The sequence below is a fragment of the Hevea brasiliensis genome, chromosome 13 (assembly GCF_030052815.1).
Source record: "Hevea brasiliensis isolate MT/VB/25A 57/8 chromosome 13, ASM3005281v1, whole genome shotgun sequence".
In the NCBI taxonomy this organism is placed as follows: domain Eukaryota; kingdom Viridiplantae; phylum Streptophyta; class Magnoliopsida; order Malpighiales; family Euphorbiaceae; genus Hevea; species Hevea brasiliensis.
The window spans coordinates 80182447-80199633 of NC_079505.1; the positions used below are offsets into that span (position 1 = coordinate 80182447).

Below are 17187 nucleotides of genomic sequence, written 5' to 3' on the forward strand. Positions count from 1 at the left end.
CCACATTTAGTCTTATATTTATTTTAATGAGCATAATTATTTTTTATATGAATCATGAATATATTTGTGAGTTTATTTCTCTAATAATAATAATAATAATAATTTGTTAAAAACAATCTTTAACTCAATTTTAAACATATTCTCTAAATTTCCTTTTATTCTTACTTTAACATATGGTATTCAAGTTAAATATTCTTTCTTTTTTAAATTAACAAAAAAGGAAGAAAAAGAAAAAAAGGGAGAATAGTCAAACAAGGCAAAGTCTCACATTCAGATGCACGGAGCCCGCAAAATCCAACAAAACCCAACGACTCGAGGGGTCCTTCCAATAACTAAATGACGAATCTGGCACCTTGACCCACACCTAAAACCTCCTCTCTTTGCTTACTGGGGGCAACAAAACCAAAACTCCAGCTTTTGATTCTTGTTTCTCTATACTTCTATTGCTTTTTGTGGTGTAAAATTCTTATCACGAGAGTTCGAACGAAGATGGGTTGCTGTCCCAGCCAAAACGCCGATTCCAAAGCCAGCAGGACCGCCCGTTGGCGATCCACGGGCATTGTTGCCCTGCGTGATGCTAAATTGAAGGCATTTCCATCACTCTCTCTTTCTCTCGATTTTCCCTTTTCAATATTTTCCTTAAATTTCATTAGTAGGTTTTCGATAAGCTTCGTAAACATCATGGGTTTTGCTTGATCGTGTTTGATTGTTTATTACTTTGCAGATGATGGCGTTTTTATGCCCTTTTCCTTTTTTCTGAATTTTGATATTATTATTATATTATTTCTTCCTGTTTGTTTGTATGCTTGTGTCCCTGTCCATAATTTTGCTAGGTAAAAGCATGTGTGGGTATTTGCAAGGAAATGCGTTTGTTCTTGTAGGTGATTCCGGGCTATAATTTAATTGACTTATAAGGAATTTAAATATGAAGTTGTGTTTGGCTCGTTTCTCTTCTTGTTTAGAATTTTTACTTGGATATTTAAGAATGTTAATCTTGGAGTAGATAGATATGTTAGAAATGGTAACGCATTGTTATTTTATATGCACACATTTACAGTAGTTTCCATTTAAGGACATGGTTGTATAAGCAAGACGCATCACATGTGATCAATCCTTTTTTTTTTTTTAAGTAATTTAATAATAGGACAATTTGGTAAGTTGTACTGTGACAAAAAATTTAATGCTGATAGTTTAGATACCATTCATTGATACCAGATGAAGAAGTTCAGATGTTCAAGTGCCTTCCCAATCCCGTGATCTGGCTTGCATATGTATTTTTTTGTGTTTTTTTTTTTACTTGTCTATTTATCGTTAACAGACTTTTCCGGATGAGGTTCTTGATTTAGACAAAAGTGTGCGCACCCTCGATTTAACTCACAACAAATTAGGTAATGCATTATTTCCTTTCTTTAGTAGTAGCAAATGAATTAAAGAAGGGTAAATTACTATTTAGTTCTTGTATTTTAACGAAACTAATTATTTAGTCTTTGTATTTTGAAAAATACGCTATTTAGTCTCTGTATTATCCTTTCATTAAACTGTTTATTTCATCAATTTTTTCATTAATCAATACAGGTCAAACTACTATTTAATCTCTCTATTTTAGTAAAAATAATTAGTTGTCCCTATATTTTGAAAAAATACATTAGTTAGTCCCTATAATTTAACTTTATTAACTATTTAATCCCATAATTTTTTTTAATATCTATACTACTCTAATAATTTCTCTCCCTTATTTTTCTCTTATCCTCTCTTATTTTTCTCTCTCCATGTTTCTTCTCTTCTACATTTACACATTTCTCCTCCTCATTCTCTCTTTGTTTTCATCCGCTGATAAAAATGGTACAAGCTATCTACACAGAAAAAATTAATCAGCTTTTTTAAATTTCTAAATAATTAAGAAAAATTATTTCCCATTAGAGAAAATACAAAATAATGTCTAAAGAATTGAAAATTATAAAAAAATGTAACTTTAATAGCATAAACAACGGAAAATTTGATGGAGTGCCTAAATAGTTTAATTGAAACAAAATATAGGGACTAAATAGTGTATTTTTCAAAATACAATGATCAAGTAGTTAGTTTCGTTAAAATACATGGACTAAATAATAATTTTCCTATTAAAGAATCAAAGGAACTTTTCTGGACTTTGTGTTGTAGTGGTGATACTACTGCAGTAAAATTTTCCCTTTAAGACCTAAATATTATTGACACATGCTTTCTTCAGGAGTTGATGGTTTATTTTTTATGTAACTGCAGTTGGCATTCCTATGGAGATTAGCCAATTAGTCAACATGCAGCGCCTGGTAAGAGTTACAAGTTGCAGCCTTTTATTTATTCATTTTTTCTACACTTCTTTTTTACAAAACTCATGGTGAAGGCTGTAAATGTGCTGAAATTATTTGTTGTATATTCACTTTGATCCATCCGGGGTACATTATCATTAATCTATTCACGAATTCCATCAACCATTGCATTCATTTGGTATAAACGGATCAGTTATTACTTAGGAGTTTGGAAATATCATCCATATTCATAATGGCATGATTATGTGCCAATACTCATCGGCATACTAGGTGATCTTATTGTATGTTGAAGTTGAATGTTGGTTTTGTTAACTGAAGCAAGTTGGGAAAAACTTGATTAACATCGACGTAGCTTGTCCTTTCCAGGTTTTGGCTGATAATCTTATTGAGCGACTACCAATTAACTTGGGGAAGCTGCAGTCTTTAAAAGTTATGATACTCGATGGGAATCAAATTACTTACTTGCCTGATGAAAGTAATATTCTCCTCTAAATAAGTAAGATAATTTTATTTATTTATTTTTTAAATTTATTTCCCTTAACTTCTTGTTTGCAGATTTTCCTTCATGGATTTATCTGTGAATTTCATAACGCCCTCGTTTGGATAAGGCTGTTTGACTAAGCACTAACAAATGTTTGTTATCTATGTCTAGTGGGCCAGCTGGTGAGGCTTGAGCGTTTGTCAATCTCAGGAAATATGTTAACTTTCTTGCCCGAGACAATTGGGAGCTTGCGCAATGTAAGTAACTCCAATTCAAGGAATGTGTTAATGGAGAAAGACTAGAATTTTGAAAAAAACAAACAAATTGGTATATACTATGAAATAGCAAAAAGTAGTGAAAAGGTATCTCAGCTGAAACAGATAAGGAATTAAGGATAAGGATATAGGGTGATCGAAGTAGTCCGCAAAATGTTGTTGAGTGAAAACCCACCTATTAGTAATCTGCATCTTGGGTTGTTATAAATTGACTGAAAGTGTTTTCCAAGCATGGTAACGTTTTACCATTTGGAGTTTTTTATACTATCTATGATGCATTTTGCATATCTCATTAACTTCCTTGATCTAATGTGGATTGTTTGGTGATGTAGCTATCACTATTAAATGTTTCAAATAACAAGTTAAAGGCTCTTCCAGAATCAATTGGGAGTTGCTTCTCTCTGGAAGAATTACAAGCAAATGGTATGTTCACTTATACTTCTTTCAATTCTAATTATTTTTACACTTGATTTCCTCCAGTTTGGCATTAGGTTACCTTTTCCTATGCACAAGTTTTCTACTTTTGGATGTTGGAAGACTTTTGACGTTTTATTGATATTTTTGCATGAGGATAAGTTGAGAGAAGAGAGATTGAGGTGGTTTAGTCATGTGAAGCGTGGACATACGGAGGTTCCAATTAGACAAGTAGAGCACATTAGGTTGGAGGATAGAAAGAAAAAAAGGGATAGACTTAAATTGACTTGGAGGATAGTAGTACAACATAATCTAGAAGCATTACACATTTCTGAGGATTTAACCCCAAAATCGTTTAGAGTGGAGAAAGCGAATCCATATAACCAACCCCAAATTTTTGGGATAAAGGCTTAGTTGAGTTGAGTTGAGTTGTATATGAATCTTAATTTCCTTTAGCTTTTACATTATCTATTCTTCTTTTGTGGCCATGTATTTTACTTTTTACCTTTCCCATTTGAAGATTACTGTCAGGTGTCAGATCCTAATCAGTCACATATATACATGAGGGGTTTAATACTAGAGAAAGAAGATCAATGCATGGAAAGGCTTGTCTGATCGAGTGATCAATATTGACAATCCTTCAATGCTTTGTTGATAAAGTGATATTAGCTGGAAGAGTTACCATATTCTAATTCTGCTCCATGATGCAAATGGATTTTTTTTTCCTTACTATTTTTTAATAAGTTCTATGTTTTTGGTCCTTGTTATGAATAATACTGTCATTACTGCTTAAAGGTTTGTGTTCGTGAACAACTTTGCAGATAATTTAATTGAAGACCTTCCTGGATCAATATGCAATCTCGTTCACTTGAAGTCGCTTTCCTTGAACAACAATAATGTGAGCCAGGTATTGTTGAGTTTATTGTCTTCCTTCTATGTAAAGATATAATGGAATGTGCAAGTAATTTGATTTCTAGTAAACTATGTTGGATGTTGTTTTACACAAAAGGATATTTTATATTTTATTTTGAGTATGTTTATTTTTTTGGGATTGGGTAATGAGAAATAATGCCAAATCTCTCTATTTCCAAATTTGAAATGTAAGAAAGCTCTTGTCCTAGGGCTTCTGGAAATGACTCAACAGTTACCTACTTGGCTTACATTGGCCTATAATGATTATCACATAAGAAATAATTGTTAAATGAGTTTAGGTTGGTTGAATGCAAGGATTTGAATGTTAAATATTACTAGCTGATGTGAATATTGGTTTAAGACTCTTAAGTATAGGTTCTAATCAGTTCAAGGTATTTTATTGGTCAATAATTGAAATTTATGGTAATCTAGGTTTGATTATTTATTAGTAACTTACTAACAGGGCAATTTCACTTTGCTGGTCATTAAGAATCCAGCTCTATTGATTTTCTAGGTTCTTCAATGGCATAATAGCAATCTAAAGGAATATGTGAAGAGCATCAGTTTCCATTGATGGATGATGTATCAAACTTAAAAACTTGATTAATTGTCAGGGCCATACTGTAAAACCTTCAAATTATAAATCTTTTCGTTGTTGTTTTCCTTGGAAAAGCATGTATAGTAGGTTTTATTAGTTGGACTGGATTTCATAGATATTTTGTGCTCCTTGGTTCATAGATTCCTTCAAATCTGTTGAAAGACTGCAAAGCTCTCCAGAATATTTCCCTTCATGACAATCCTATTTCTATGGATCAATTTCAGCAGGTAAGTTACAGTTCTTTGCTGCATTCTTTATATATATACATATTTTTAAATTTTCAGAAAAAAAAAGTTCTTTATCTTTTGCTTCAATTGAAATGCTCCATAAATTGCTTTTAGATGGAAGGATTTCAAGAATTTGAAGCAAGAAGAAAGAGGAAATTTGACAAACAAATTGATTCAAATGTGATGATCAGTTCCAAAGGGCTTGACGAGGGCGTTGATCTATGATGATACCATGCCAGAGTAAGTTTCACATGGTTACTGACTCTTGAAACACCTCTGATATACAGTTAATTGTTCTGGAAAATTGCATTTTGATGGTTTATGAACATAGAAAAGTCTGTTGAGCATGCTATTTTTAGAATATAAATCTTCCTGGGGTCTGTGGTTCTTTTATTCCCGGTTGATCCTTTAGCAGTGTTGTTGAGATACTGTTGTTTACAATGCACTTGATTGTTGCTTGATGTGGGATGAAGAGGATGACGATATCTAATATATGCATTGGCTGATTTACCGAAAGACATTACTTGATGATATATAGGGTTGTAAATGAACCAATCCATTCACGAGCTACTCCAATCTTGACTCGTTTAAAGCTTGTCTGATCTCGGTTTGTTAAATTAATGAGTTAAATTTGAGCTCATCAATACTCGGCTCATTTAGTTCACACGATGGCTCTTAAATAACTTTGTCAACGATTCAAATTTAAATTATATATTTTTATTTAATATGTATAAAATTATTCTTTCTTAAACTTACTAATTAAAAATATATAAAAAAATTAATATATTTTAATTTTGTAATGTTTACTGTAAACAAAATTTCAAGCAAATATTACTAAGTGTAGAAAAGACTTTGGATCGATTGAACTTGTTCAGGCTTGTGAGCTTTATATGAGATATATTGCTCGGCTCAAGCTTGACTTATTTGTTAAACGAGCTTCAAATTAAGGCTTGGGAACAGCTTAACTATTATACCAGCCAAGCTTGAGTAAGGATTAAGTTGACAAATACGAGCATACCCCTCTATTATGTTATCTAATATGTGCAGTCGGAATTTCATTTATGTTATGTTTTGATGCTATGTTTACCTTTTTGTACAGTAAAAGATTTCTTGTGGATATTTTTCTGTAATTTCTTTTATGTAGTGAAGATATAAATTAGGACTTCTCTGGAACAGAATGCATGACAGAGTTGGACTGGTTGAGGCTATGTTTAATGCAAGGAATGGGAATTGGATCTCAACAGCTGTAGATTCCTAATAGCTCTTCTTCAGATCAGTATTCATTTTGAATTCTTGGCAGATTTGAAATAAAATATAATCTCAACTGGTTTTCTTATTGTGAATGTCAATGATAGAAGTTTCTCTGCTAGATACTGGACTGTCATGTGCAGGTTTATATACGGTGGTGGTTCCCTTTTTAAGATTTTATATAATATATATTGCTAATTGTAAGCTTAAGTGGTGGAGCTGCTTCCTGAAATCTCTCTTCCATCTTTAATTATCCAATGGGAAATTTATAATTTGGTCTCTAGATTTTCCTCTATATTATATTTTAATTTTTAAATTTTAAAAAATTAATTATTTAATTTTTAAATTTTATACTATATTATATTTTAGTATCTTGATTTTGCATTATATTACATTTTAATTCTTAAATTTTAAAAAATTAATTAGTTAATTATTAGATTTTACATTATTATACTTTAATTTTTGTAATTTTAATGTATAAAATAATTTATTTATTTTGTCAATAGATAAAATTATTATAAATATTAAAATTATAAAAATTAAATTATTTTATATATTAAAATGATAAGAATTAAATAAATAATTTTTCAAAATTTAAAGATTAAAATATAATACACATAAAATTTTAAAATTAAATAATTAATTTTTTTATTAAATTGTAAATTCCCCTTATCATATTCATAACACATGATGTATCGTATCTTCACTGAATTAAAAAATAGGTAAATTAGAATATAACAATTACGTGCAGTACTTAAAAAAAAGAAAAAAAACATTTTCAATGTCTGGCCGGATTATCTTTGACAATGGCGGTTTTTCTATCTTATTGTAAGATGTACAAAATAAATATTTATGTAATATAGAATTGACTTTGTAACATTTTTCCGCAATCAAAAATAATTTTAATATTATTAATTATAAATCATTAATATAAAAATTTTATTATTAATAAAATAAAATTAAAATTAAAATGATTATATTTTCAAATAATAAAATTAATTTATAATTTTTATCAAATTTCATAAGTCATCTTACAATCTACTTTGGAAAATATTCATAGGTAAATATTAGATATTAATAGGGATTAAAAGGTAATTTAGGGTTGGTTTTCCAGCCAGTCAAAAACCACGTGCCGTTCACCATCAAACTCAGCGACTCAATCCAATCCGTATATAGGCACTTTATAATCCGATTCTCAGTAACCAAATTGTCAGGGGCATTTCTCGTAATTACACCCAAATAACGTGCCTCTTTGTTTGCCATCATTTTTAGGGATTTTTCCGTTCTTGAACTGCCTATTTCAGAAAAAAGGTAACCCTAACTTTTGCCCCATTTCGTCATTCACGATCCTTTTTCATCTTCTTCCTTATATGTTTCTATTCTTAATCGTCAAATAAGGATCAGATTTGACGTTTATTCCTTTTGCTGTACTGATCGATCCCAATTTCAACTTTATCCGTTTTTTCTCCCCATTTTTAGGTTTAGGATACACAAACTCCCGATCTGTGGTTTTGATCTCAAGATCCGTGAAAACGCTTGTAAATTAAGCCATTTTGGGTTGCGGGTTTCGTTTATCTCGTCAAAATTATTCTGATTTTGTAAAATTTATTTTGGAAGCTGTTTTTGGGTTTTGATTAATAAGGTCTGTTTTGATCTATATATCTGCTTGATCCCGACTTGAATTTTTTTGCTTTTCTTTTTTTTTCATTTTGTTGGTTGGCGAGGTGTAATTTTTTTTTTTTTTTGTATATTTCTTCACGAATTTGAAGCTCTAGGGTTAGGGTTTCCTGAAAATTAGACCTTTTTCTATTAAAAAAAATTATATATTGGGTAAAGTGAAAGATCTCATTTTTTTTTCCTTGGTTGCCTGTAAATTTGAACTATACTTTTCCTTTTACATTTTAGCGATCTGCTCTATCATTGAAGGAGAATTATTTTCCTGAGGTATAAACCTTTTTTTTTTAATTTTGGATTTAAGATATGCTTATTAAATATCAAAAAACTGGGGATGTCAGGGAAAAGAAAAAATGTTATTCGTTCTATTTGGCAAAATTTTGGAAATGGTTATTTGGGCGCTGTTCTTTTGTTGACAGGCTGCCCCTTTAATGGTCAAGTTTTTTATTTTCACCAAATTGCCCTTAACAGAAGGGGTGTCCTTAAGGTGGGCCGCTCAAATCACTGACCACTTCCCTGCATAGTAATAATAATTGTTGGAGAAAATTAAATAACAAATAACACGTTAAAGTTTATGAATTCGGTGGTGTGATCTTGAAGATGCATCATATATGCATTTTGAAGACTAAAATGCAATAATACAGACTCTTTAGGTATACACTTGGAATGGGGCTTTGACTCAGGGAGTCTATACCCATTAATCGTCTTTGAAGTGGTAGATTTTGGGAATTGTTTGCCCTGGGGTTTGGATTCATATATATTAATTATGGAAGTGTTAACATTGTTTTGTTTCATGTGCAAATGATTGATTGATTGAATTTTTTCCCTCTTGAGCAAGGATGGTTAATAGTTTTCATGGTTTTATCAGTTTTTTTTTTTTTGGGTACATTTTATGTTTTTATTAGTGATATGCTTGAGAGTCACTTTTCCTTTCATGCTTGATGTGATTGTAAATGGATGTTACATATTGGAAGTTAGCTTCTGCAGCATGCTCTATAGTCTACACTGATTCCCATAGACACTATTCCTTAAGTATTGCAATGTGATTGGGATAGGGTATGGAAACTGTTAGATTAAGTTGAGCATTCAATGGCATGCTCATGGAAGACAATCCTGCAAGTTCCTAGTTGAATTTATGCAAATATTACTTTATATGCTTAACATTATGGTAAATTCTGGCTCATACCATCTTATGTCGTTCAAAAGCCAGGAAGAGTTGAATTTTTAGTAAATTGAATGTATCATAACCGATAATATTGCTGCGAGAGATGAGATGGCATTTTCAGGATAGTTATGAGCAAGCTGATGAATTGTTGACAGTTTCTTCAATGTGTCAGTTAGTTGAACAATAGTAATAAATTATATTGCTGTGTCATTAGATATGTGTTTCTTTTTCCTTTGTTGTTCTTTGTGCGCACCATGAATCTCTGGTTGTTGCTTTCTTCTTGGTGCTATTTATGGTTATGGCTTTGTCCTTCTTGTTCTATGCATTCATCAAGTTATTTGACCTTTTCTAATGCAGTTAAGCATGGTACAAAAGCGATCTTTTAATGAGGAATCATACAGCATTGCTTGCAAGCACCCAAGAAAAGTGGAATACAATAATCGGCTAGTTTCATTTTCAGATTTTGTTCCTCTGGAGGTAGCTTTGACGACACCTCAAGTTCCAGGTGAGAGGAGGTTATTTAGTCTAATAATCTGTTAGGGCTATGTATCGACTCTTTCACATACCATGGTGGGTGCCACCTTTTCTGAATCATCAGAATCTGATCTCTGATTTGTTTCCAACATTTTGCAATTAGACTGACATTCTTAGTTATTACAACCATGGGCTATAATTTTGTGATATCAGTTGAAATATTGACCAATATATCACATATCAAGATGATCAATAAGGTATTTTTTTCCCATATATCTTTCACATCACTCATTATTTTCATTTATTGGAACTTTTTACTATATGTACCAGCATTTTCAATTTGCCAAGATTTGAAAAACATGGAAGAAATATTAGTTGTTAAGGCTTGAACCTGAGCCTTCACATGCAAAATTTGCATACTGTTAACCCAACGTTGTGTTTAATGGTAGGGGTGATTATAACATGAATAACATCTAGCAACATGAATGTTAAAAGTGACAATTGTAGCTTAGAATTGAAAATATAAAGTGTCAAATAGAAAATAAATTTAAAATAACTAAAAACTGAGTCATTTAATATAATTTTTTTTAACTATAAAGTATTAAACATTAAAATTTGTTTTGAATTTAATTCTTATACATATTTACATTTTTATGTTATATTTTAACAATTTCAGATGTTCAATTTTTTATATACTATATGGTTGTTACTTTCCCATTTTCTTTGCAATATTTTGAAACTAAAAGAAATGAATAGATTGGTCAATTAATATTTCTTAATTTCTTTAGAGATTTATACATTTTTTTAAAATTCAATATATATATGATGTGGGGCTTGGATAATAAGGCAGAACTTTTTTTTAACTAATTTTAATTTTCAACAGTCCTAATTAAATTAGGACGTATTGTGAATGCTTCTAGCAGTTGTAGGGATTATATTAGAATTAATTAGGAAGTCGCCTACTCTATTTAGGACATATTAATGTTTTCCTATTTTAGTTTATATCTTCTTATTGTATTTTAGTTTATCTAAAATTCTTATTCAGTAGTTTTACATTCTTATTAGGTTTAGGAGATTAATATCTATAAATACCCTTATTTACATTGGGACACAAATTATTACTAATAGAAATTCAACAGAGGTTTCTCTCCTTATTTTCACTCTTGTGCATAGAGTGTTTTCATCTGAGCTTCACGCTGCGTCAATATATATATCCATTGATGTAACAAATATCCATAATTTTTGAGAACTTGATATTTGCATTGCATCGAAATTTGAACCTCGATCACAACAGATTGTGGTGTTGGATTGATTCAAGGGTGTTGAACTTTGTTCTTTGAAAGGATGTGATCTGTTGACCATTTGCTCAGTCCCTTTGTTAGTTTCCTTCTCTGACATCCCTCCTTTGGGCTGTATGATTGATGTGTGACAGTGCTCCTTAGAAGCTTCAGTTTTTAGTTCTTTTTTGTATTTCTGATTCTTGGCTGAGACAACTTGGACGGAATATTTTCCTTATTTATTTTGTAACAACCCTGATAGGTTAATTTATTATTATTTGGTGAAGGTGAGTGTGGACTCACTGAAAATGCTACTGAAGGCCATGAGAGGCTTGCAAGTGATATAATTGCTAGATTCCCAGTTAGTACAGAGAAGGATGTAGAGACCATTGTTCGTGGAAGAAGCATCTCTTCCTTTGCTACCATCAGTGCTTGCCAAGAGTCTTCCTTTCTTGACATGCCAGTGTATATATCTTGTCCCAAAGAATATTTTAGTCCTGAGCATCCAATAAAGACAGCAGCTCACCATGAGGATATATATTCTTTGCTTTTGCATTATCCTCCACGAAAAGCAGTTCCAATTGGATTGAATCATCAAGCTGATATTCCAGAATGGAGTCATTATAGTGAGACTAAACCAAATTCTTCTGGAGCACCTGTAGCAACTCTGGATTCTAACCTTGTTGTTAGGGAGGAAAATGTGAATAGACTGATGGGGACTTGTGTCATTCCAATGCCTGATTTGGAACTTACTGATGGGTTTGGAAATGTTAGGATTGACTGCAATTGCCTGGATGAGGGTTCTATCAGATGTGTCAGACAGCACATTGTTGAATCAAGAGAGGAACTTAAGAGACTCCTTGGGGGGGAGAGATTTGAGGAGATGGGGTTCTATGACATGGGAGAGGAAGTGGCTGATAAGTGGAGTGAGGAGGAAGAACAATTATACAATGAGGTTGTATTTTCAAATCCTAAGTCATTGGGCAAAAACTTTTGGGACCATCTTTCTGCTGTCTTCCCTTCTCGATCCAAAAAGGATATTGTCTGCTACTACTTTAATGTCTTTATGCTTCGAAGGCGAGCTGAACAGAACAGATATGACTCAGTGAACATTGACAGTGATGATGATGAGTGGCTGGGGGGTGATGATTATAATAACAATGAATTTGGAATGACAGAGGAAGATGAAGACTCAGTTATTGAGTCTCCTGTACGTCAAGATGTTTGTACTCATAACCAGAACTTGAAAGATGATTTACATGATGCTGTTGATGAAAATTCTTATTTTGCTTGGGATAGAGACAACACCAACTTTTTAGAAACATGCCCTAGGATATCTCTTGATAATTGTGATTCCAACTCTCATCTCCTGGATGAACTTCCCTCTGATAAAAAGGTTGATCAAGAAGTCCAAGATGACTCATGCATATCTTCCGATACAGGCGTTTATTCACAAGGGGCCGAGGTGAAGGTTGAAAGTGATGAGCATTGGACATGTAGTTTTAATGAATTAAGCTGTGGAAGTGGCGGGGATCATGTTTTAGAACCTTTTGATGTCAAAGTTTGGGATTCTGGTTATATGATATGCCCAAAAAGTAAAGTTGACTTTTTGCCTACTTGCAGTATGATCGACGAGGTTTTTGGAGATGGTTCATGAAACTATAAGGCAAAAGATGACTAGAGTCTGAGCTACTGCAAGTGCTTACCTTTAAACTACAGGTGATTGGAAAGCACTTATTCTCCAAGGCTTTGGTTTGAAGCCACTGACCAACAAGTTTTTATTGTAGAAGCAACAGGAGAGTCAAATTTTCTAACGAAGAAATGTGTGTGTCTACATGCGTGTGTACGAGAGATTTAGTTTTGTACATTAATATGGTGTAACGTGGGTAGCCCACCTTTCACTGTAAGATAGTATATTGGAATATTAGTTTCAATCGATTAGGTTTAAATGTATTCTTTGGTCGGTACTGAGAATCTGCAATTTCCAGTTGCTCATTACAGATGTTAAAGTTCAGGGATCCCTCCCTTGTTAAGGGATAAACAGCATGTAGGTGTGTTGTCCCTTTTTTCTTTTTTTTTTTTTTGGGGTGGGGGTGGTGGTGGTGGGTGGGTGTGTGTGGGAGAGAGGTGGGGTTTCTATCTTGTAATTTTAAATATATTTTCCTTTCAATGGAGAAATAGTATTTGCATAAATTTTCTCTTCTTGTTTTAGCATGCACATTTGTGGAGTAATGAAGATACACCAGCATGAGGTTGCACTCATGCTTGGCTGGCTAATTAGAAGCTGCACTCTAGCCTACTTACATCATAGCTACCTTAAAAGTAAGATCTATAATAATTCAGGCCGAAATGAGCCAGTATTTCATAGATGACTGCTGAAGTGATTTTTCTGACGAGAACAGGTAATTGTAGGTGGTTTTTTCTGTATTTAGTGAGGACAAAATTCCATGAATCGGAAATGAACAACTGAAGATGATTCTACTGTTTTCAAGATGGCCTTGTTATGTACTTCTCATTTATTTGCTTTCCAATGTTACTTGAACATGTTGAGCCTGTAAAATTTATTAAAAATTTAAATTTTCATATATCAGATTCAGAAATTTTGCTGCATTTTTCAACAGGCTTTCCCTTGTTGACCAGTTTCATGGTGTTCATCTCTCTAATTCTTCATTTATTTTTACAAATCCTGGATCAGTCCCAACTATGATTTCCACTCTTTCTGACTTTCGTAGTGACCAATGATTTAAAGCAATATAGGAAGTCAAAAAGATTGATATCCACTGAAGTAGGATTATATTTACACACTTCTGATCTGCAAGAAACAGTGGTGTGGAATATATCCTCTGCAGACATGAAAACTCTTGCTTGATATCATTTCCATTTGGAATTCAGACACACTTATTCCAGCCACTGCATTCTTGTGCTTGCTTACGAGAAAGAGATGCTTTTACTATTTTTAATTAAATGCACTTCTTTGCAAGTTGTGGACCTATTAGCATCTAGCCAGTGCATTACCCAAAAAGCCTATGCTCATTTTTTCTTGGTAGAAAGCTTTCTGATCTTTTTAACCAAGACTAAATCTAGCCCAATATGTTTGACACTGCTTTGCTAAGGAGTGAGTCATTTCAATCTTCATCAAAGTTGGGCTGTACCAAATTGTCAAAATACTCTTACCATATTAACTACCACTTTTATTGGCACATTTTCTCCACCCAATGCATTTAATTTCCTAGCAAGTTTGGGGCAATTTGTTCATAAATCAACTACAAAGGATCATTCATAATGGTGGAATCTGCTAGGAAGGAAGGAGATATTAAATTGACTTTAACAAATTATTGGTCTATTTTTCTTTTGCTAATTTTGCTCTCTTAATGTGCTCATTCTCAAAAGGAGTGGTGGCTGGCACCTTTATGCTAATGCAAGGTATTTGTGTTATATTTTCTTAGTCTAGAACCATCTTCATGGACAAACTTCTAGTTGAACATTTGTAATTTAAAAAAAAAAAAACACTGTATTGCTTAAAAAATAAATTTTAGTGACCTACCAATTCAAAAGCATACAAGATATTGTTAAATCCTGGAAGTCAATTTCACTGTGTAAGGAGTCTTCTATGAGCCCAAAGTCCACAGTTGCATTGAGCACAAGAAAATGTGGTTCATGCTTGTGGGATTTCAACAGAAAATGGGGCATGAAATACACTTACTTAGTGGCCAAGAAATTAATGTCAATTAGCAAGTCAACATGACTTGGATTTCTACTAGTTTTGTTTACATATTTGTAAAGATAATGGAGTTTATAATGTAGGATTAGACAAATATATATGGGTTTAGTAGAAAATTGACCTCCCCATTAATGGGTAGAAAATTTGATTTTTATGAGGAGTCTCAAGTGGAGTGGAAAGCAACTGTACATGTCTGTCTTTGATGAACCAATCTTTGATTCTAACAAACACCCACATGGCTTTGGATAAGGAATATGCAACTATGCAACTCATGGCTAGCTAGCCTAAAAGCAACAAATAAACAAGTTAAGAGTGATAGTGCTGGTGTGCTAACTCCAAACTACCTCTACCATCCAAAAAAGACTAGGTAAGAAATGGGTCCCATTGTAACATATTAATTTCTCAAAATAAATGTAATTATACTTTTTCTTTTTCTTTTTTGATTTTCATATCCACTCTTTTTGAGTATTCCCTAAGCATTGCTGTTGCAAACTTGCTCATCAACACATGCAACATTATTACTTGTATGAAGAAACACATGCGCCTTTATGATTAAAGCATATATATATTTCAAAAAGAAAGTGCTGGATATGTGCCTGCTTCACAATTGTATAAATAATTTTTGCATATAAAATAAAATCCATGCATTAAGGGCAAGAATTCAAGATACCTCATGCCTATTCTGTATAACTGTTATCCACTTTTTATTTTTTGTTATTTCTATTTATCCTTTTAATTTTTAAGGAAAAATAATAAAGAATTCATATCCACATTTAGTGGGTATATTTAGATTGATTTTTCACCTCAAGGGTAAAGCATTTCCTATTCAGTAAAATATAGAAGATTTGAAATTGTTATCTGTGGAATGAAGCAAAAGAAATTCTCGAAGCAGTACATTTGTAAAGGTAGCTATAGCTTGGACATAGAAGTCAACATATAAGAATCCCTAGGGTGGTGGCAAAGGAAGGAATAATGAGGAAAAGTTTTGGAAGATTAGGGCAAATAAGCAATGGTCCTGACTCTGTGGTCAATTTCTAGGGAAACTAAGTAATTGTCCTACCTATGGTGCATGGTTCCAAATAAGGTTTAGGTCTAGTCATGGATGCAGGGTGATGAATGGAGAAGAGCTTGACAAAGCATAAAGCCAAAGTATAGGGCATATTCTTGTCCAAGTTTTGTTGATATAAATGTTACAAGGCATGGCAGAAGACAAGGGCTGGCCTAATCTTTCCTTGTAAGGTGTCTAGTTGTCCAATTTTGAGCATCACTTTTGGAGGGCCAGCACACTTCACTCTCAAGTGAAGTTTCTATGGGCATTAAGCATTTAGCCAGTAGCAGTATATATATATATAATATTCCAATAAAGAAGCTACTTGCTAAGCTTATACTACTGCCTCTCTCTCTATTCTATGCCTGCATAAACTATAGTACATATGGATGCTTGTACGTGCAAACAACTTTTAGGTACAACTTACCACACTATAGTTGTTGGACATCTCTTCTCAACCCAACCTTTTCCCTATAAAGATTAAAAAAAAAAAAAAAAATCAAGCAATGTTGCCAACTTGCCAAAAAATATTAATACCTTTGTTTATTTTTATCTATTACATTTACATTTTATGTGATAATTAAAGAAATAATTAAAAAAAATTTTTTACAAAAAAAATTAGTAATGGATTAAATTACCCTTTATCTCACTTAAAAAATTATATAAATATTTATTATATTTAATAGAGATAAAAGATAAAATTTTAAAAAAATAATTAATACTCTTTAATTTTTAAAATGTGATAAATAATTTTAGATAAAAAAAACCTAAATGCAATAGATAAAAATGAACGAAAGTAGTTCTAGCCTTAACATACTCAATTCTATTTGTCAAGTCAAATCAGAGGAGTGCCTAATTAGTAGTACAAATTCTATTTTCACTTAGCTTTTTGATATTAGTTACAAATAATAGTATAATATTTAATTTCCTTCTGAATAAATTCTTAGTGGGTACTGATAATATTGGTCAACTAGCATCTGTAAGTTGCAATTAACTTGTCATTTTTTTCATTAATAAAACTCCTCATATACCAGCATATTAAACTACATTGTTCAGTGACCTGCCTTCAATGATCTTTCAGAAAATTATCTCTGAAACCAAGTTAATTAGAGTCTTAATTAATTGGTATATAATATATAATTGAAGTTGTTAATCAATAATTGGGTTGGCTCTCACATTGTGCTACACATACCACATATATAATGTGCATGCACATGTTGATTGGTTACAGACTATTTTATCTACAAAAGCAGCCCAAAATATGCTCTAATTATCACTTTTCTTTGCAAAGGATTTCATTTTCTCTCTGATGCATCAAATAACAAAAAATAAAAAAACAAAAATTAACAATGCAGTAGAGTGCCGGC

At 32.2% G+C, this 17187-nt stretch overlaps 2 protein-coding genes across 6 annotated transcripts; both read left to right on the plus strand.

Moving 5' to 3' along the window:
- The first annotated feature begins 228 nt into the window (after positions 1 to 228).
- Positions 229 to 6744, plus strand: LOC110636250 (plant intracellular Ras-group-related LRR protein 7). 2 transcript variants are annotated; one of them, XM_058132409.1, is made up of 10 exons: positions 229 to 588; positions 1319 to 1388; positions 2260 to 2306; positions 2673 to 2781; positions 2959 to 3044; positions 3395 to 3485; positions 4298 to 4383; positions 5127 to 5213; positions 5328 to 5453; positions 6358 to 6744. In XM_058132409.1, exons 1-9 carry the CDS (start codon positions 490 to 492, stop codon positions 5436 to 5438), a joined length of 786 nt encoding a protein of 261 aa, XP_057988392.1. In that variant the 5' UTR covers positions 229 to 489; the 3' UTR covers positions 5439 to 5453; positions 6358 to 6744. The 2 variants fall into 2 exon arrangements, with proteins under 2 accessions (XP_057988392.1, XP_021641574.2); XM_021785882.2 differs by having other exon boundaries at positions 235 to 588; positions 6390 to 6744.
- Positions 6745 to 7618: 874 nt separating this feature from the next.
- LOC110636239 (uncharacterized) lies at positions 7619 to 13094 on the plus strand. Of its 4 annotated transcripts, none has more exons than XM_058132412.1 (3): positions 7619 to 7772; positions 9658 to 9805; positions 11339 to 13094. In XM_058132412.1, exons 2-3 carry the CDS (start codon positions 9664 to 9666, stop codon positions 12706 to 12708), a joined length of 1512 nt encoding a protein of 503 aa, XP_057988395.1. In that variant the 5' UTR covers positions 7619 to 7772; positions 9658 to 9663; the 3' UTR covers positions 12709 to 13094. The 4 variants fall into 4 exon arrangements, with proteins under 4 accessions (XP_057988395.1, XP_057988394.1, XP_057988396.1 ...); XM_058132411.1 differs by lacking the exon at positions 7619 to 7772 and adding an exon at positions 7779 to 8405; XM_058132413.1 differs by lacking the exon at positions 7619 to 7772 and adding an exon at positions 7779 to 8103.
- The last annotated feature ends 4093 nt before the right edge of the window (positions 13095 to 17187 follow it).